This window comes from Capra hircus, chromosome 1 (genome assembly GCF_001704415.2).
Source record: "Capra hircus breed San Clemente chromosome 1, ASM170441v1, whole genome shotgun sequence".
NCBI classification, from domain to species: Eukaryota; Metazoa; Chordata; class Mammalia; order Artiodactyla; family Bovidae; genus Capra; species Capra hircus.
In genome coordinates this window covers 57038799-57060270 of record NC_030808.1, presented here as the reverse complement: position 1 = coordinate 57060270, position 21472 = coordinate 57038799, and the positions used below count along the sequence as shown (strand labels likewise).

The 21472-nt window shown below is 37.6% G+C and overlaps 1 protein-coding gene across 1 annotated transcript in view; it reads left to right on the top strand.

Annotated features, from left to right (window-relative positions):
- Positions 1–4975, top strand: part of ATG3 (autophagy related 3) — a 34469-nt gene extending 29494 nt beyond the window's left edge. The window contains exons 8-12 of the mRNA XM_018065940.1: positions 418–452; positions 690–845; positions 1578–1705; positions 3136–3204; positions 4707–4975. Coding sequence (XP_017921429.1) covers positions 418–452; positions 690–845; positions 1578–1705; positions 3136–3204; positions 4707–4788 — 470 coding nt within the window. The 3' untranslated portion in view covers positions 4789–4975. The remainder of the gene's footprint in view (positions 1–417; positions 453–689; positions 846–1577; positions 1706–3135; positions 3205–4706) is intronic.

The window sequence follows — 21472 nt, the reverse complement described above, 5'->3', positions numbered from 1 at the left end:
TGCTGCAGTTCATGGGTTCGCAAAGGGTCGGACATGACTGAGCAACTGAACTGAACTGAAGATGAAAACCGGGAATTTACCACTGGATTCAGCAAGTAGAAATCACTGATGACCTTAATGAGCATGTCTTATCCAGTTATATGAATATCCTTGCCTACCCTATGGAGTCACCAAGGACTCTGTAGTATTATCGTGCCAGTTAGTAATAGATCAAGCCTCAAGTATGCCGACTTTCTCTGGCACTGTTAGGTAAAGTATTTGCTTCTTTAGAAATATAGAATTAGCTCTCTCATTTATTCAATATCTTCAGTCAAAACTAAAGCAAAATCCCAGGTTTTGCATTCTCTGAAGTAATATGTAATTTGGTTTAGGAAATTATTTTGAACTTGATTAATCTTTTGTTGCTTTTTATAACAGAATATGAAGAGAGTGGATTGTTGGAAACAGATGAGGTTTGTAAATCGAGTTTTCTTTAGTTAATTTTTAACGAGTAAACTTGGGGATTAGTGTTCTTAATATCTTGATCTATCAAATGAGTTTTTTATGTGTACATTGTTTATAGCATTATAACATTTTAGCTTGAATTTTGTTATATCTGCTGTTGAATAAAAAATACATAGGATGGGAGGATTTGCCAAAACACCACATAGTGATTTTAATGGTTGTAAATTTTTCTCCACTGTTACCAGGCTACTCTAGATACAAGGAAAATAGTAGAAGCTTGTAAAGCTAAAACTGATGCTGGAGGTGAAGATGCTATTTTGCAAACCAGAACATATGATCTTTACATCACTTATGATAAATATTACCAGACACCACGACTATGGTTGTTTGGCTATGATGAGGTAAAACTAAAGAAAAATTTGTTTTAGTGTAAATATTTAAAATTTGAGAGTTGAATTCTTTTGTCATTAAGTCTATGGGTATATATTTTGGCCTTTAAAGTTTTAGGAATCATTTGTTTTGTAATTTTGTGATTCATGTTGAATTCGATTCTTATTTTGAAGAAACTAGGAATTATTTAATGTGAAACAACATTGCTAAGGATTAAACAGAAATAATCTGTTAACGTTTATTCCTTGGTCCCTAGAGCTTACCCCTTCGAAATGTGAAGAAAATTGAAGTTGGTTTGTTATATTAAATTTTGTTTGGGATTATAGATAGACATGTGCAGAATGATCATATTGCATGTGAGGTTTTTTTCCCTGTAGACTTTCACTTAATTGAATTAAAGGAAAACTAAAATAAAATTAACTTGTTTAACCTGTCATTCCAATGACTATAAAAGGAAAACAGATAGGCCTAAAAGATGTTATAAAGTTATAAAATGCTCTGAACTTGCCTTTTTGTGGACTTTTTTCTGTATTAGATGATAGCTGATGTCACATAGCCTTGATGGACAAACTCTCCTCCATGCCTATTTGGTACTTTGCCCCAAATAATCTAGTGATTCTAAATAGTATAGAATTTGAAATTGCAAGTGATGTGGAAGGTGGGGCTAAGTATATTTATAAAGACTAAAGTTTAGGCCTAAAAGTTTTTAAACAGTAATTTCAAAGCTTTTTTTATGGTTTCAGCAACGGCAGCCTTTAACAGTTGAGCACATGTACGAAGACATCAGTCAAGATCATGTGAAGAAAACAGTGACCATTGAAAATCACCCTCATCTCCCACCACCTCCTATGTGTTCAGTTCACCCATGCAGGTGTGTGTGTGTGTGTGTGTGTGTGTGTACACTTCATGGATTTACCACTTGAGAGTCTGTATAAACAGTGTCTGAACAGAAAAAAATTTACTTCATAAATAAAATTCTGTTGTCTTCCTTAGAAATGTTTGTGTTTAAGTAATATATAAGACCCCCCCAAAATTTATCAATTTCTTCTAAGTTTCAATTCATTAAGAATGGTTTTTTTGTATATTGTGTTACAGTATAGATTTTTGTGATTTTTACTCCTGTTATTAGCTCCAAGAATATTTTGGAAGATTCTTTTTAGATTAAAAAATACTAATGGTTTGTTCTGTTGTGATATCTTTCTGTGAATGTGGAATATAAAGTTAACTTTGTGCTTTTTCTAGATGCCCTATAAATCTCCTTTTATTGGTTAGTGAAGGGAGATGTATGCAAAATTTCTATTTTCCTCTACTTTTCAGTTAACTTCTCAACCCTGCCAAATCAAGTACATTTTCTAATTTGGTATTTTTTTGTATCTGTGTGTTTCCACAGGGCTAAAAAAGTGAAACTGAGTCTATATACATAATCAAGGCATTTTAGGCTTGCCATTGGCTGCTTGAGATTATGTCTTCATATTCTCAGGGCCAGTACATTTACTCTCATCTTCTAAGTTGACTGCCTTTGTTATGAAGATTGTATTCAGAGATTGAAGTAGCTTTATTTAAGCCAGGATACATATAAAAGTTCATTTCTTCTGTATGATGCCCTTTACTCAGTTAATTTACTCAGGTAATTACTCTGATATCACCATTTTATGTAGCATAGGAGATTGACCAGTTGGCCCTGAAAAGATTTGTGGAAAACTTTAGGTAAATATCCTTTATATAAAGGCAAAAAATTTTTTTCTAAGTAGAATCAGATAATTTTTATCTGAAAAAAATATATGTATGAAGTTTGACCAACTGGCTTTTCTTTAACTCAGTTTTGGCTTATTCTCAGTTAAATATTTAAGCAGTCAAAATCACAGCATTATAAATACCTCTTTGTTGTTGTTGTTTTTTACCAACCATTTTCATGTAACTTTTTTGAATTTGTCTGGTTGGATTCTTGTTTTTTTCTCAGAGCAGAAAGCCCTTGCTCTGCAGTTGTGCCCTGGCATGATTCCCTTTCTCTGATTTTCTGCCCTATCCCACTTCCACCCCCATCATAGGAAAGCTAACTAGTTCCATTGTGTTCCTTTGTGACTACCATAGCTTTTGAAAATTAACCCCTCCCCCAGTAAAATTCTGCATGACTCAACAGTCTGGCTTGTTGGAGAGTATGGAGGAGAATATTTTACATAATTACTGTTATATATTAAAATCACTGACAGTAAACATTTTTACAAATTTTCACAAACAAAAACTTGCTTTTCCTATTTTGATCCAGTTGATCTATACTAATATTTATTCTTTTGCATTTAGGCATGCAGAGGTGATGAAGAAAATCATTGAAACTGTTGCAGAAGGAGGGGGAGAACTTGGTGTTCATATGTATCCTTACCTGTCTGTGTATGTGACTAGAGGCAAAGTGCTTCTGTGATTTTTTTTCCCCCTTTTTGAGAGATTTAGCCCCTCAGATGTGGAAATCTTAGTGGGAGTCTTTATTTGGAAAATGTTGCATTGTGATAGTTCTGGCCTTGTTCAGTTGTTGAGCACATATCCCTTTGTGAACCAGTTCACTCTACTTTGTTACAGTGCTTCAGAGGAATATGTGCTTCCAGGTGGCAGCTTGCCAAGTGCCTTTGTTCAGAAGGCAATGGCTGAGAGTATACAATTCACAACTGTTAACTCTTGATGGAAAAGAAACTCAAAACGCTTAATCTGTTGATGAAAGATGAGTAATTTATGAATTTAGAGATAACACATGAATACCTTTTCCTCAGATATATTCCTAATTTAGCATGTTATCAAAAGTGTAGTTTCCTATCAGGTAAAAAGTAAAGCTGGGTTTTGTCAGTCTGAGATCTCTGAAGTGAAGAAAAGTAAAAAGCACATGAATTCTATTTCAGGTAGTCTTCAAATACAGTATTCTCATTTTTCTCCAGATAAGAGCACCCATTTATTTTTCTGGGGTTGACAAGAGGAATTAAGTGAACTACTGGATCCTGAAATACACATGCCCATAGCCTGGATTTGTGAAAAGCAGCCAATAATACCAAACAGCTTGAATGAGTGGTTCGTGCCACTCACTGTTAGATGTAGACTGAGGGGTTGCCACTGTCTTGGAACTATAGATAGCATGAGCATTGCCAATAGGATGTGTGTGCCTTAGAGAAACATTGAGCTGGTGTGATATTGAAACAACCAGGAGTTTTTGGGCCAAACCAGATTTACTGTTGAAAGCCTGTTACGCATAATATGAGCATTCATCTCTATTTTTGAAGCTATATAGCAACTTGGAAGACTCTATGTAATTCTAATTGAGTCATCAATAAAAATTAAGCTCTTAATGTTTCTAATTTGCAGTGGAACATAGGAAGAAAATTCAGGAATTTGTTAAAGACAGTCCAGTATAGCAGATTCTATGGCAGGTACATATACTAACCAAGAATCAGTCCTTATGGAGGATTTTTACCTATTTTTTGTTCTTTTGCTTCAGTATTTTTATATTCTTCACACTGTCTCATTTTCTAACATACTCTCAAAAACTTAGAGGCTATAAAAAAGCCATTTCCCACTCATTTAAATATGTGCAGCAATGTCCTTATTTATATATTAAAATATTTGGGCTAATAAGAACTTGTACTCTTTAAGAAGTCTTAACATGCAAATATTAAATCGGGATAAGTCAAGCATTCTTAAAATTGTAGAGAGCCTTGTGTTGAATAGACACCAGCTTGCATGAATGAATGTTTTTTTTTAATATACTTGATTTAAGATTCTGTCTTCTATATATTTTCTGAGGAGTTACTTCTTAATAAAATGGGTAATTACAGTGTTAGCTTAAATGAGAACTATTTACCAATCTATTTTCCTTAGCTAAAAACCTTTAGGTATCTTCTAATTTTCTTGAAATTTGTACAAGCTGTCATTCCAACAATAGAATATGACTACACAAGACACTTCACGATGTAACAAAGAGAGCATAGAATCTATCCTAATTATTGGTTCTGATTTTTAAGGAATTAACCCATAGATGTGACCATTGACCATGTTCACCAATATGTACAATTTCTCTAATAAAGAGACTTATGTTTATGCATTAAATAAAAAAAGTTCCACTACCAGCCTTATTTGTTTAATAAAAGTGAGTGTAAAGAGATTGTTTTTCTTGCTTCTTATCAAAAAGGTGGTAATAGCATTTTTCTTAATAATAATTCTTTTTAAGTGTAGAAATATACAGAATGATAAGAGTATTTTTGGTTCACGTTTATGAGGAAGGTATTTAAATGTGTATATGTGTGTGAGAGCTGGGACTAGAAAATACTGCATAGACTCCCTCTCCCTTCTTTTCTCTTGCTCTTTGTTCTTTTGTTTTCCCTCTATCTCCCTAAGTCTCCTATCAGCAAATAGTTAACATTGATGAAGTACTTACTGTGCACCAGGAAATTAAGTGGTGTTGCTTATTTTGTTAAGTTAATACTTCCAGAGTAATTCTGGATTCAAGAATATTTTTCTTACTGTGATTGCCTGTGTGTGCGTGTGCTCACATACACGCTTAGTTGTGTCCATCCAACTGTTTGTGACCCCATGGACTATAGCCCACCAGGTTCCTCTGTCCATGGGATTTCCCAGGCAGGAATACTGGAGTGGGTTGTCATTTCCTTCTCCAGGGGGTAGAATATTAAAATTTCAATAGAATTAAATTTAATTAACATTAAAATGAAGTTAATATTAAAGTTTAAAGAAGTCCCTTTGTTTGTATAGTTTATAGATCTGGGTCTGGGAGTTCAGAAAGAGTAAGTGTGCAAGAACACTCACAGAGCCAAGGAGTAGAAGCCAGGTCCTTTGAGAACTCCATTTACATTCTCTTTGTTACTGCTTCATTGCCCTTGTCCCTGTTTTTTTCATCCCTGCACATACCAGGAGTGACTGACTGCATTTAAGGAACGTTAGTTTCTAGGTTTGTTTTTTTTATCCTCATCATTCAAGAATACTCTCTACCTTCAGTGCCCCTTTATTTTTCTGCCTTTTCAATTGTAACCCAGTTTTTGTGTTTTAAGGAAATCTCCATAATGAAAATAATGACTGAATAGCCTGCTTGCTCATGTATGCCACCAGGTTACTCTTTAATTTAAATTAATCTTCAGCTGATGTTGGGCTTCCCTAGTGGCTCAGATGGTAAAGAATCTGCTTGCAATGTGGGTGACCTGGATTTTATCCCTGGGTTGGAAGGATCCCCTGGAGGAGGGCATGCCAACCCACTCCAGTATTCTTGCCTGGAGAATCCCCATGGACAGAGGAGCCTGGTGGGCTGCAGTCCATGGGGTCGCAAAGAGTCAGATATGACTGAGCAACTAAGCACTCCACTGATTTTACTGAAATATCCTATTTTTTAATACCTTTGCTAAGTCATTTCAGTCGTGTCTGACTCTGTAAATGATATGTAATAATAGGTATTATCATATTGTCAACGTTTTCTCTTATTGTAAGTACATATCTTCTCAAATATTATTTTAAATCTTATTTTAAGCTAATAGTCATTTATTTCAGTCACCACTAGGTGGCATAAATGATTTTGTTGGTCAAATCTTATTAGTTTCAGATTTTTTTTTCCTATTGAAATCTTTGTATGGATGCCTAGTATATAAAATAGGGTTTCCCTGGTGGCTCAGTTGGTAAAGAATCTACCCGCAGTGCAGGAGTGGGGAATATCCCCGGAGAAGGAAATGACAACCCCAAAATAAAAATGGATATGTTAATGGTATAAATGTGTCATTTAATGAGTTTAGGTTTCTAGCACTCAAGAAAAATGGGGTTGGTTTGATGAACAGTGAAGTTGTTGATGAACTTAGAATTGGGATTCAGATTATGTGCGACAGTCTTATAAGCCCTCATATCTAGTTTATTTTTTATATTATCTTCATGTCATTTTTAAATGTCTGATTTGCATATGTAGTAGTAAATGGTGATAGTGTTTTTTTTCTTTTCTAACTTTTTTTTAGAAATAATTTTATATTTTAAGAAGAATTTCAAGTCCTGTACATCCTTCACCTCGTTTCCTCTAATGTTAATATCTTGCATAACCATGATACACTTAGCAAAACTAAGAAATTAATGTTGATACAATACTATTAAGTAAACTACAGATTTCTTTGAGCTGTTTGTGCATTTTTTTTCTTGCCTCTTTTATGGTAGTGATATATAATATTACATTTTTTCATGTGCCTTTTGGCCATCTGCTTTTCCTCTGGAAAAATTGTCTATTCAGCTCTGTGCAGTTTTAAATTAGATTTTTTTTTGATGGTGAGTTGCATAGGTTATTAATTTATGTTGAATATTAACCCCTTATCAGTCATATTATTTGTAAATATTTTCTCCCATTTAGTAGGCTGTGTCTTGTCGGTGGTTTTCTTTGTGGAATAGCCATTTTAGAGAGGAAACTGGTAGTAAGTGGTCACATTAAGTATGTCTCCTCAGGTTCAGTAATTTTGCTGAAGTGGCTAAGAGAACTCAGGGAAACACTTAACGTTTATCAGTTTCTAAAGGATATGATGAAGAGCACACATGAGCAGCTAGATGAAGAGTGAGGTCTGGAAAAGTCGCGGTACAGAAGCTTCTGTTGCTGTGGAGTTGGAGTGCATCACCCTCTCAGAGTGGATGTATTTGCCAACCTGGAAGATCTCCAAACACCATACTTTTGGGATTACTGTTCCTTACATAGGCATGATCAATAGTTAACTCTGTTTCTAGCCCTGTTTCTTCTCTGGAGGATGGGGAGGTGGGACTGAAAATTCTACACTTCTAAGCATGGCTTGGTCTTTCAGGTTATGAGTACAATCCAAGAGCCCACTCAAAATTATCTTGACAGAACAGAAGATGTTCTTAGTGCTCTTATCACTTTGGAGTTGAAGGATTTTAGGAACACTGTCAGGAACTGAGGATAGAGTCCTATGTATATATATACACACACAACATATATTGATTATTAAAGGGAACATACAGGAGGATGCTTGTTAACTGGTCTGTTTCTGGTGACAGGACTTGGAAGTAATCTGGGAAATAGTCATTGGTTGAGATACCAGGTCCTGTACAGCCATTAAATACATAATAGATACACATGAAACAGCATGGCTAGATCTTAAACATAGTTGTACATTTAGTAAGTGTCAGTTATTTCCTTTGTAATTTCCTCTTTCATTTTTATTTTGTTCCTATTTAATCTCAAATATGTCTAAAGCATTCTTTGGCATTGCCTTTCTTTGGAATTGGAATGAAAACTGACCTTTTCCAGTCCTGTGGCCACTGCTGAGTTTTCCAAATTTGCTGACATATTGAGTGCAGCACTTTCACAGCATCATCTTTCAGGATTTGAAATAGGTCCACCGGAATGCCATCACCTCCACTAGCGTTGTTTGTAGTGATTGCTTTCTAAGGCCCACTTGACTTCACATTCCAGGATGTCTGGCTCTAGATGAGTGATCACACCATCATGATTATCTGGGTCGTGAAGATGTTTTTTGTACAGTTCTGTGTATTCTTGCCACGTCTTCTTAATATCTTCTGCTTCTGTAAGGTCCATACCATTTCTGTCCTTTATCGAGCCCATCTTTGCATGAAAATTTCCCTTGGTATCTCTCATTCTGATATTCAAGCTGGTTTTAGAAAAGGCAGAGGAACCAGAGACCAAATTGCCAACATCTGCTGGATCATCGAAAAAGCCAGAGAGTTCCAGAAAAATATCTATTTCTGCTTTATTGACTGCCAAAGCCTTTGACTGTGTGGATCACAATAAACTGTGGAAAATTCTGAGAGAGATGGGAATACCAGACCACCTGACGTGCCTCTTGAGAAATCTATGCAGATCAGGAAGCAACAGTTAGAACTGGACATGGAACAACAGACTGTTTTCAGATAGGAAAAGGAGTATGTCAAGGCTGTATATTGTCACCCTGCTTATTTAACATATATGCAGAGTACATCATGAGAAACACTGGACTGGAAGAAACAAGCTGGAATCAAGATTGCCGGGAGAAATATCAATAACCTTAGATGACACTACCCTTATGGCAGAAAGTGAAGAACTAGGGATGAAGTGAAAAAGTTGGCTTAAATCTCAACATTCAGAAAACGAAGATCATGGCATCCGGCCCATCACTTCATGGGAAATAGATGGGGAAACAGTGAAAACAGTGTCAGGCTTTATTTTGGGGGGCTCCAAAATCACTGCAGATGGTGATTGCAGCCATGAAATTAAAAGATGCTTACTCCTTGAAAGTTATGACCAACCTAGATAGTATATTCAAAATCAGAGACATTACTTTGCCAACTGAGGTCCGTGTAGTCAAGGCTATGGTTTTTCCAGTGGTCATGTATGGATGTGAGAGTTGGACTGTGAAGAAGGCTGAGTGCTGAAGAACTGATGCTTTTGAACTCTGGTGTTGGAGAAGTCTCTTGAGAGTCCCTTGGACTGCAAGGAGATCAGCCCTGGGATTTCTTTGGAAGGAATGATGCTAAAGCTGAAACTCCAGTACTTTGGCCACCTCATGCGAAGAGTTGACTCATTGGAGAGGACTCTGATGCTGGGAGGGATTGGGGGCAGGAGGAGAAAGGGACAACAGAGGATGAGATGAACTCCGGGAGTTGGTGATGGACAGGGAGGCCTGGCGTGCTGCGATTCATGGGGTTGCAAAGAGTCGGACGCGACTGAGCGACTGAACTGAACTGAACTGATGTCTAAAGCAAAACTCCTGATTTTATATTCACTGCCAAACAGCACCTACCGTAACCAAAATGCTAACACGAAAACCCATTCACTTTCAATTCTATCCACTTGACATCACTGCTACCTACCCAGCTGCCAAGCCAAAACCCTGAGTCATCCTCTTGCCCTCTGTCCACCCCATCCCACTGATAAATTTCATGTCTCTCAAAAAATGAGTCCTGTCTTCTACTTCCACGACTTGTCTGGTGCCTGGAACTCTGTGTATTAAACCAGCAACTCAAGGTTTTATTGTAGGAGATTGATTCATGGATCACACTTAGAGAAACCTAAAGAAACACACTCTGTTGCTCTTAGCTGAGTGAACTTCCTTTTTGATAAATTTTGGGGCTTAAGAGGGAAAAATTAGAGGAAGATACTTTGAGAGGTTTTTCAACAAGTTAAACTTTTGTGATTCCTTTATTAACAGTTTATCAACTGGTTGTAAAAGGTGATAACCTTCCAGATTTATCTCCCAGTATAGCTGATAGCATGGAAGTTTAGAAAACAGGAAGTAGCTAAGAGCTGTCTTCAGAGCCGATATTTTAATTCTGTGGTAATTTTCTGGGATGTTGGTTGGTTCCCTTGTCACTGAGCATCCAGGTTCCTCACCTACAAAGGGAGCATAGCATTTTCTAGCCATAGAGTTGTTAGGAGGGTTGAAGGAAATGATGTATGTAAAGCATTTAGCATAGTGCTTGACCTCTTTGCTGCTGCTAGTGTGGTGATGATAGTGATTATAAATAACTGTTCCACTCTAGAACTTGCAGTTTTGATGAAAGAATGATCACATCCAGCAGAGGGCAGTGGAAGAGCACAAGGTTAAGCATTTAAGCATTCTGGAGATGGCAGTTATCAGAAATCATGTCTTTCTCTTAGGTTTTTTTTTTAATGGGGAAAGGAGGTGTATGATATGGTTAGCCTCCTTTATGTTTGAGATCCTCACCACTTAGTTTATTGAAAAACAAGGCATCCAGTTTGTCCAGTGTTTGCTTGCAGTTACTTGCTGTCTTCCCTGCCCTTCATATCTACCTTTCAGAATTAGGGGAATGGATTAATTTTGTTTGTTTTAAAGTGTACTATGTGATGATTTGAGATATGAATAATTTGTGAAGTAGTCTCACAATTGAAACAACATATCCATCATTTCACATACCTTTTTTTGATGAGGATGCTTAAGATTGATTTTCTTACCTAAATTTCAGTCGTGCAGTGTTAACTATAATTACCACACTATGATTAGATCCTTATACCTTACTCATAACTGAAAGTTTATATATCCTTTCACCCGCCTCTCCCGTTTTCTCTCAGCCCCTGGAAATCACCATTCTACTCTGTTTCTACTCAGTTTCTAAAGGATATGATGAAGAGCACACATGAGCAGCGAGATGAAGAGTGAGGTCTGGAAAAGTCCCGGCACAGAAGCTTCCGTTGCTGTGGAGTTGGGGTGCATCATCCTCTCAGAGTGGATGTTATCTGCCAACCTAGAAGATACCTAAACACCATACTGTTGGGATTACTGTTCCTTACATAGGCATCATCTCTGTTTCTAGCCCTTTTTTTTTTTTTTTAAGTTTCTACATGTAAAGGGTAACATGAAGTATTTGTCTTCTGTCTAGCTTATTTCTGGTGAAATGCCCTGATTAATCCATGTTGTAAATGACAGGACTGCTTGTTTTAAGGCTGAATAAGTTCCAGTGTATATATACGTCACATTTTCTTTATCCGCATCCTTTGAAGGATACCTGGGTTGTTTCACAATCTTGGCTATTGTGAATAACATGTGAGTACCGATATCTCCTTGAAATAATAATTTTACTTCTTTGGATATATAGCAAGAAATGGGATTGCTGGATCATGAGGTCATACTATTTAATTTATTGAGGAATTTCCATAATGTTTTCCATAGTAACTGTACCAGTTTACATCCCCCAACAACAACTGTTTCCTTTTCTTCATAACTTTGCCATCATATGTTACCTCTGGTCTTTTTAATAATAGCCACCCTAACAAATGTGAGAGGATACCTCACTGTGGTTTTGATTTGCATTTCCCAGATAATTAGTGATGTTGAGTATCTTTTTATGTACTTGTTAGTCATTTGGATATCTTCTTTGGAAAAAATATCTGTTCAAGTACTTTGCTCATTTTTCAATTGGATTTTGTGTGTGTGTGTGTGTGTGTGTGTGTGTCTGGCTATTGAATTTTATCACTGGGGATAATGGGCATCCTTGTCCTGTTCCTGATTTTACAAGAAAAACTTTCAGCTTTTTCTCATTGAATATGATGTTCAGTTTAGTTCAGTCTCTCAGTCGTGGCCGAGTCTTTGTAACCCCTTGAATCACAGCATGCCAGGCCTCCCTGTCCATCACCAACTCCCGGAGTTCATTCAGACTCAGCGTCTATCAAGTCGGTGATGCCATCTAGCCATCTCATCCTCTGTCATCCCCTTCTCCTCTTGCCCCCAGTCCCTCCCAGCATCAGTCTTTTCCAATGAGTCAACTCGTCGCATGAGTGGCCAAAGTACTGGAGTTTCAGCTTTAGCATCATTCCCTCCAAAGAAATCCCAGAGCTGATCTCCTTCAGAATGGACTGGTTGGATCTCCTTGAGGTCCAAGGGACTCTCAAGAGTCTTCTCCAACACCACAGTTCAAACGCATCAATTCTTCAGTGCTCAGCCTTCTTCACAGTCCAACTCTCATCCATCCAGCCATCTCATCCTCTGTCGTCCCCTTCTCCTCCTGCCCCCAATCCCTCCCAGCATCAGAGTCTTTTCCAATGTGTCAACTCTTCACATGAGGTGGCCAAAGTACTGGAGTTTCAGCTTTAGCATCATTCCTTCCAAAGAAATCCCAGGGCTGATCTTCAGAATGGGCTGGTTGGATCTCCTTGCAGTCCAAGGGACTCTCAAGAGACTTCTCCAACACCAGAGTTCAAAAGCATCAATTCTTCGGCGCTCAGCCTTCTTCACAGCCCAACTCTCACATCCATACATGACCACTGGAAAAACCATAGCCTTTACTAGACGGACCTTAGTTGGCAAAGTAATGTCTCTGCTTTTGAATATGTTATCTAGGTTGGTCATAACTTTTCTTCCAAGGAGTAAGCGTCTTTTAATTTCATGGCTGCAATCACCATCTGCATTGATTTTGGAGCCCCCCAAAATAAAGTCTGACACTGTTTCCACTGTTTCCCCATCTATTTCCCATGAAGTGATGGGACCGGATGCCATGATCTTCATTTTCTGAATGTTGAGCTTTAAGCCAACTTTTTCACTCCTCTTTTACTTTCATCAAGAGGCTTTTTAGTTCCTCTTCACTTTCTGCCATAACGGTGGTATCATCTGCATATCTGAGGTTATTGATATTTCCCCCGGCAATCTTGATTCCAGCTTGTGTTTCTTCCAGTCCAGCGTTTCTCATGATATACGCTGCATATAAGTTAAATAAGCAGGCTGACAATATACAACCTTGACGTACTCCTTTTCCTATTTGGAACCAGTCTGTTGTTCCATGTCCAGTTCTAACTGCTGCTTCCTGACCTGCATACAGATTTCTCAAGAGGCACGTCAGGTGGTCTGGTATTCCCATCTCTCTCAGAATTTTCCACAGTTTATTGTGATCCACACAGTCAAAGGCTTTGGCATAGTCAATAAAGCAGAAATAGATGTTTTTCTGGAACTCTCTTGCTTTTTCCATGATCCAGCAGATATTGGCAAATTGATCTCTGGTTCCTCTGTCTTTTCTAAAACCAGCTTGAACATCAGGAAGTTCACGGTTCACGTATTGCTGAAGCCTGGCTTGGAGAATTTTGAGCATTACTTTACTAGTATGTGAGATGATTGCAATTGTGTGGTAGTTTGAGCATTCTTTGGCATTGCCTTTCTTTGGGATTGGAATGAAAACTGACCTCTTCCAGTCGTGGCCACTCCTAGTTTTCCAAATTTGTTGGCATATTGATTGCAGCACTTTCACAGCATCATCTTTCAGGATTTGAAATAGCTCCACTGGAATTCCATAGACTCCACTAGCTTTGTTCATAGTGATGCTTTCTAAGACCCACTTGACTTCACATTCCAGAATGTCTTGCTCTAGATGAGTGATCACACTATCATGATGATATGGGTCATGAAGATCTTTTTTATACAGTTCTGTGTATTCTTGCCACGTCTTCTTAATATCTTCTGCTTCTGTAAGGTCCATACCATTTCTGTCCTTTATCGAGCCCATCTTTGCATGAAATGTTCCCTTGGTATCTCTAATTTTCTCGAAGAGATCTCTAGTCTTTCCCATTCTATTGTTTCCCTCTATTTCTTTGCATTGATTGCTGAGGAAGTCTTTCTTATCTCTTCTTGCTATTCTTTGGAACTCTGTATTCAGATGCTTATATCTTTCCTTATCTCCTTTGCTTTTCGCTTCGCTTCTCTTCACAGCTATTTGTAAGGCCTCCCCAGACCGCCATTTTGCTTTTTTGCATTTCTTTTCCATGGGGATGGTCTTGATCCCTGTCTCCTGTACAATGTCACGATCCTCATTCCATAGTTCGTCAGGCACTCTATCAGATCTAGGCCCTTAAATCTATTTCTCACTTCCACTGTATAATCATGAGGGATTTGATTTAGGTCATACCTGAATGGTCTAGCAGTTTTCTCGACTTTCTTCAATTTAAGTCTGAATTTGGTAATCAGGATTTCATGATCTGAGCCACAGTCAGCTCCTGGTCTTGTTTTTGCTGACTGTATAGAGCTTCTCCATCTTTGGCTGCAAAGAATATAATCAATCTGATTTTGGTGTTGACCATCTGGTGTTGTCCATGTGTAGAGTCTTCTCTTGTGTTGTTGGAAGAGGGTGTTTACTATGAGCAGTGCATTTTCTTGGCAAACTCTTTGAGTCTTTGCGCTGCTTCATTCCGCATTCCAAGGCCAAATTTGCCTGTTACTCCAGGTGTTTCTTGACATCCTACTTTTGCATTCCAGTCCCCTATAATGAAAAGGACATCTTTTTTCAGTGTTAGTTCTAAAAGGTCTTGTAGGTCTTCATAGAACCGTTCAACCTCAGCTTCTTCAGCGTTACTGGTTGGGGCATAGACTTGGATAACTGTGATATTGAATGGTTTGCCTTGGAAACGAACAGAAATCATTCTGTCATTTTTGAGATTGCATCCAAGTACTGCATTTGGACTCTTTTGTTGACCATGGTGGCTACTCCATTTCTTCTGAGAGATTCCTGCCTGCAGTAGTAGATATAATGGTCATCTGAGTTAAATTCACCCATTCCAGTCCGTTTTAGTTCACTGATTCCTAGAATGTCGATGTTCACTTTTGCCATCTCTTGTTTGACCACTTCCAATTTACCTTGATTCATGGACCTGACATTCCAGGTTCCTAGGCAATATTGCTCTTTACAGCATCGGTCCTTACTTCTCTCACCAGTCACATCCACAGCTGGGTATTGTTTTTGCTTTGGCTCCATCCCTTCATTCTTTCTAGAGTTATTTCTCCACTGACCTCCAGTAGTATATTGGGCACCTCTGACCTGGGGAGTACCTCTTTCAGTATCCTACCATTTTGCCTTTTCATACTTTCATGGGGTTCTCAAGGCAAGAATACTGAAGTGGCTTGCCATTCCCTTCTCCAGTAGACCACATTCTGTCAGACCTCTCCACCATGACCTGCCCGTCCTGGGTTGCCCCACGGGCATGGCTTAGTTTCATTGAATTAGACAAGGCTGTGGTCCTAGTGTGATTAGATTGACTAGGTTTCTGTGAGTATGGCTTCAGTGTGTCTGCCCTCTGATGCCCTCTTGCAACACCTACCATCTTACTTGGGTTTCTCTTACCTTGGCCGAGGAGTATCTCTTCATGGCTGCTCCAGCAAAGCACAGCTGCTGATCCTTACCTTGGATGAGGGGTATCTCCTCACCGCCACCCTTCCTCACCTTCAATGTGGGATAGCTCCTCTAGGCCCTCCTGCGTCCACGCAGCCACCGTTCCTTGAATGTTAACTGTAGGCTTATCCATAAATGGATTTATTATTTTGGAATACCTTCTATCCCAACATAATTTGTTGAGAGTTTTTACCATGTACTTAATTTGTTGAGAGTTTTTACCATGAAAGGATGCTAAATTCTGTCAGATGTTTTTCTGCATATATTGAGATGGTCATGTGATTTTTATCCTTCATTTTGTTAATGCAATGTAGCATATTTATTGATTTGTATATGTTGAGCCATCGTTGCATCCTCGGAATAAATCCCACTTGATCATGGCATCTGGTCCCATCACTTCATGGGAAATAGATGAGGAAACAGTGGAAACAGTGTCAGACTTTATTTTGGGGGGCTCCAAAATCACTGCAGATGGTGATTGCAGCCATGAAATTAAAAGACACTTACTCCTTGGAAGAAAAGTTATGACCAACCTAGACAGCATATTCAAAAGCAGAGACATTACTTTGCCAACTAAGGTCTGTCTAGTCAAGGCTATGGTTTTTCCAGTGGTCATGTATGGATGTGAGAGTTGGGCTGTGAAGAAGGCTGAGCGCCGAAGAATTGATGCTTTTGAACTGTGGTGTTGGGGAAGACTCTTGAGAGTCCCTTGGACTGCAAGGAGATCCAACCAGTCCATTCTGAAGGAGATCAGCCCTGGGATTTCTTTGGAAGGAATGATGCTAAAGCTGAAACTCCAGTACTTTGGCCACCTCATGTGAAGAGTTGACTCAATGGAAAAGACTCTGATGCTGGGAGGGATTGGGGGCAGGAGGAGAAGGGGATGACAGAGGATGAGATGGCTGGATGGCATCACTGACTCGATGGATGTGAGTCTGAGTGAACTCCAGGAGTTGGTGATGGACAGGGAGGCCTGGCGTGCTGCGATTCATGGGGTCGCAAAGAGTCGGACATGACTGAGCTACTGAACTGACTGACTGATCATGGTGTATGATTCCTTTATTGTACTGTTGAAATTGGTTTGCTGGTATTTTGTTGAGGATTTTTGCATCTTGCACTAAGAATTCTTGTCATGTTCTCTTCTGGTTCTGATATTAGGATATTGCTGGCCTTGTAAGTTTGAAAATGTTTGTTCTTCAAATTTTTGTAAGATTTTGACAAGGATTAGTATTAATTTTTCTTTAAATGTTTGGTAGAATTCACTAATGAAACTATCATCGTGGATTTGTCTTTGTTGGAAGATTTTGATTACTGATTCCATTTTCTTATCATTCTGTTCAGAATTTCTCTTCATGATTCAATGTTGGTAGTTTGTGTGTTTCTAGTAATTCATCTGTTTCTTCTAGTGTCTCTATTTGTTGGCATATATTATTCATAGTAGTTTTCTATGATCCTTAGTGTTCCTGTGTTATCAGTTGTAATGTCTATTTCTGATTTTGTGTCTTCTCAAGTTTCTCTGGTCTTTGCTATTGTCTTTCTAGTCTCTGTTTCTCCTGCTCTGATGTTTGTTATTTCCTTCCTTTTGCTAAATTTGAACTTAGTTCTTCTTTTTCTAGTTCCTTCAGGTATAAAATTAGGTTGTTTATTTGTATTCTTTCTTTTTTTTATGTAGCCATTTATCACTAAAAAATTTCTTCTTCATGTTGCCTTTCCTGCATCCATAGTTTTTAGCATGCTATGTTTTCATTTTTGTTTGTCTGAAGATACTTTTAAACTTTTCTTCTTGTTTTCTCTTTAACCCAATCACCATTCAAGAGAGTGTTGTTTAGTTTTCACTTATTTGTGAATTTTCCAGATGCCTTGCCTGTTGTTGATCTAGTTTTATCCCAAGTGATTATAAAAATTACTTGGAATTGTTTGAGTTTTATTCAATTTGTTGACTTTGTTTTGTGACCCAACAAGATCTCTCTTGGGCAGTGTGTTCCATACACTCATTGAGAAGGATGTGTATTCTTCTGCTGTTGTATAGAAGGTCCTGTATATGAACTTTCATTGATCTAGAGTGTTCACGTCAGCTGTTTCTTTATTGATTTTCTGGATAGATGTTCTACTCACAGGTGTAAGCAGGATGCTAAAGTCCCCTACTGTTGTTATACTGCTGTCAGATGCAAGGGTTTATTTCTGGGCTTTCTATCTTGTCCCATTGGTCTGTGTCTCTGTTCTTCTGCCAGTACCATATTGTCTTGATGACTATAGCTTTGTGGTATAATCTGAAGTCAGGAAGGTTGATTCCTCCAGCTCCGTTCTTCTTTCTCAGGACTGCTTTGGCTATTCAGGGTCTTTTGTGTTGCCATATGAATTGTGAAATTTTTTATTCTAATGCTGTGAAAAACGCCATTGGTAATTTGATAGGGATCACAAAGAAGCTGTAGATTGCATTTGGTAGTATAGTCATTTTCACAATATTGATTCTTCCTATCCAGGAACATGGAATATCGCTCCATCTGTTTATGTCCTCTTTGATTTCTTTCATTAGTGTCTTATAATTTTCTGTGTACAGTTCTTTTGTCTCCTTAGGTAATTTTACTCCTAGATGTTACACTGGAGTGGGTTGCCATTTCCTTCTCCAATGCATGAAAGTGAAAGTGAAGACGCTTAGTCATGTCCTACTCTTAGCGACCCCATGGACCACAGCCTACCAGGCTCATCCATCCATGGGATTCTCCCAGCAAGAGAACTGGAGTGGGTTGCCATTACCTTCTCCATTTATTGCCATATCATTGTTCATAATAGTCTCTTATAATCCTTTGCATTTCTGCATTGTCTGCTGTAACCTCTCCTTTTTCATTTCTAATTTTGTTGATTTGATTCTTCTCTCTTTTGTTCTTGATGAGTCTGGCTAAAGGTTTGTCAGTTTTGTTTATCTTCTCAAAGAATCAGCTTTTAGTTTTATTAATCTTTACTCTTGTTTCTTTCATTGTCTTTTATTTCTGCTGGAATCTTTATGATTTCTTCTACTAATTGGGGTTTTTTTTGTTCTGTTTTCAGTTGTTTTAGGTGTAAAGTTAGGTTATCTATTTTATTTTTTTCTTGTTTCTTGAGGTAGAATTGTATTGCTATAAACTTCCCTTTTAGAACTGCTTTTGCTGCATCCCCTAGGTTTTGAGTTGTCGTGTTTTCATTGTCATTTGTTTTCTAAAATTTCTTATGATTTCCCTTTTGATTTCTTCAGGAATCTGTAGATTATTTAGAAACATGTTGTTTAAACTCCATGTGTTTGTGTTTCTTACTTTTTTTTTTTCATGTAATCAATATCCTGGAGAATGTTCCATGTGCACTTGAGAAGAAGGTGTACTCTTCTGCTTTTGGATGGGATGTCCTGAAGATATCAATGAGATCCATCTCACCTAATGTATCATTTAAGACTTGTGTTTCCTTATTAATTTTGTTTTGATGATCTGTCCATTGATGTGAGTGGGGTGTTAAATTCTCTTACTATTATTGTGTAACTGTCAGTTTCTCCTTTTATGTCTGTTAGTGTTTGTCTTACATGTTGATGTGCTGCTATGCTGGGTGCATAGATTTTTAGAATTGTTATGTCTTCCCCTTGGATTGACCCCTTGATCATTATGTAGTGTCCTTCCTTATCGCTTTATTTTAAGGTTTATTTTGTCTGATATGAGGATTGCTACTCCAGCTTTCTTTTACTTCCCATTTGCATGGAATATATTTTTCCATTCTCTCACTTTTAGTCTATATGTGTCCTTAGGTCTGAGGTGGGTTTCTTGTAGACATACCTGGCATGGTATATGGGTCTTGTTTTTGTATCTATTCCGCCAGTCTGTGTCTTTTGGAGCATTTAATCCATTTACATTTGAAGTAATTATTGATATATATGTTCCTATTGTTATTTTCTTAATTGTTTGGGGTTGATCTTGTAGACCTTTTTTCTTCTCTTCTCTTGTGTTCCTTGACTATATAAATCCATTTAACATTTGTTGTAAAGCTGGTTGTTGGTACTGAATTCTCTTAACTTTTGCTTGTCTGAAAAGCTTTTTATTTATCCATCAATTGTGAATGAGATCCTTGCCAGGTACAGTAATCTTGATTATAGATTTTCCCCTCTCATTACTTTAAATATATCCTGCCATTCCTTCTGGCCTGCAGAGTTTCTGCTGAAAGATCAGCTGTTAAACATATGGGGTTTCCTTTGTATATTACTGGTTGCTTCTCCTTTGCTGCTTTTAATACTCTTTCTTTGTGTTTAGTCTTTGTTAGTTTGATTAGTATGTGTCTTGGCATGTTTCTCCTTGGGTTTACCCTGTATGAGATTCTTTATGCCTCCTGGACTTGATTGACTATTTCCTTTTCCATATTGGGGAAATTTTCAACTATAATTTCTACAAAAATTTTCTCATACCCTTTCTTTTTCTCTTCTTCTGGGACCCCTATAATTCGAATGTTGGTACATTTGATGTGGTCCCAGAAGTCTCTGAGACTGTCCTCAGTTCTTTTCATTCTTTTTACTTTATTCTGCCCTTCAGAAGTAATTTCTACCATTTTATCTTCCAGCTCACTGATTCGTCCTTCTACTTCAGGTGCTATTGATTCCTTCTAGAGTGTTTTCAACTTCAGTAATTGTGCTGTCTCTGTATGTTTCTTCTTTAATTCTTCTAGGTCTTTGTTAATTGATTCTTGCAGTTTCTCCATTTTGTTTTCAGGGGTTTTGATCATCTTTACTATCATTATTCTGAATTCTTTTCCGAGTAGTTTGCCTATTTCTTCTTCATTTATTTGGACTTTTGTGTTTCTAGTTTGTACTTCATTTGTGTAGTATTTCTCTGTCTTTTCACTATTATTTTTTTTTGAACTTATTGTGTTTGAGGTCTCCTTTTCCCAGGCTTCAAGGAAAGTTGAATTCTTTCCTTGAAGAAGGTTGAATTCCTTCTTCCTTTTGGTTTCTGCCCTCCTAAGGTTGGTCCAGTGGTTTGTGTGAGCTTGTGATGAGATTTGTGCAAAATTTTTGTTTGTTTGTTTGTTATTCCTCTGATGGGTAAGGCTGAGTGAGGCAATAATCCTGTCTGCTGATGATTGGGTTTGTATTTTTGTTTTGTTTGTTGTTTAGATGAGGCGTCCTGCACAGGGTGCTACTGGTGGTTGGGTGTTGCTGGGTCCTATATTCAAGTGGTTTCCTTTGTGTGAGTTATCACTATTTGATACTCCCTAGTTCTCTGGAAGTCTAGGGTCTTGGAGTCAGTGCTCCCACTCCAAAGCTCAGGGCTCGATCTCTGGTCAGGAATGAAGATTGCACAAGTGGTGTGTTATGGCATTAAGTGAGATTAAAACAAATATCCAAAATGAGAAACCAAAGATGAACTTCAGACAAATGGTAGTTACAAAATCAGGCAAATAATACTTAAAATAATGGAATATACACATATACGTATACAGCCATGAGCAAAGTCAAAACAGTCCAACAAAAATAAAAGTACAATAGATTAACCTGGCAAAAAAAGGAAGCCAAAAATTATATCTACCAGTTAAGAACAAAACTAACTAAAGCACAAACTGGAAAACAAAACTAAATCAAGGTGCCAATTGGGGAATAAAGCAGTGAAAATAAAAGTAATAATTATGTTGAGAGGAAAGGAAAGAAAGAATAGATATGCAAAATTAAATAGAAGTAAAGAAGATTTATATGCATTAAAGATTAACTACAAGGGGGAAAGAACAGTAGGAAAAGCAAACAAAGGAATAAATGTAGAAAAAATAATCGGTTTAAAAAACTTAAAAAAGAGAAAAGAAAAAAAAAATGGAAAACTCCACAGAACTGCAAAAGCCCAACACAGAGGCAGAGGTTTGTAGCAATTAAAAAAGTGATAACAAAAAGCTTAATTGGATTTCATAGTGCCAATAAAATCAACAACTACAACAGAGGGTGAAGAAAAAGGGGGGGAAAATTCAAAAGAATCTACAGAACAAGTCAAAAAATAAGAATAATAAATGTTTTTTG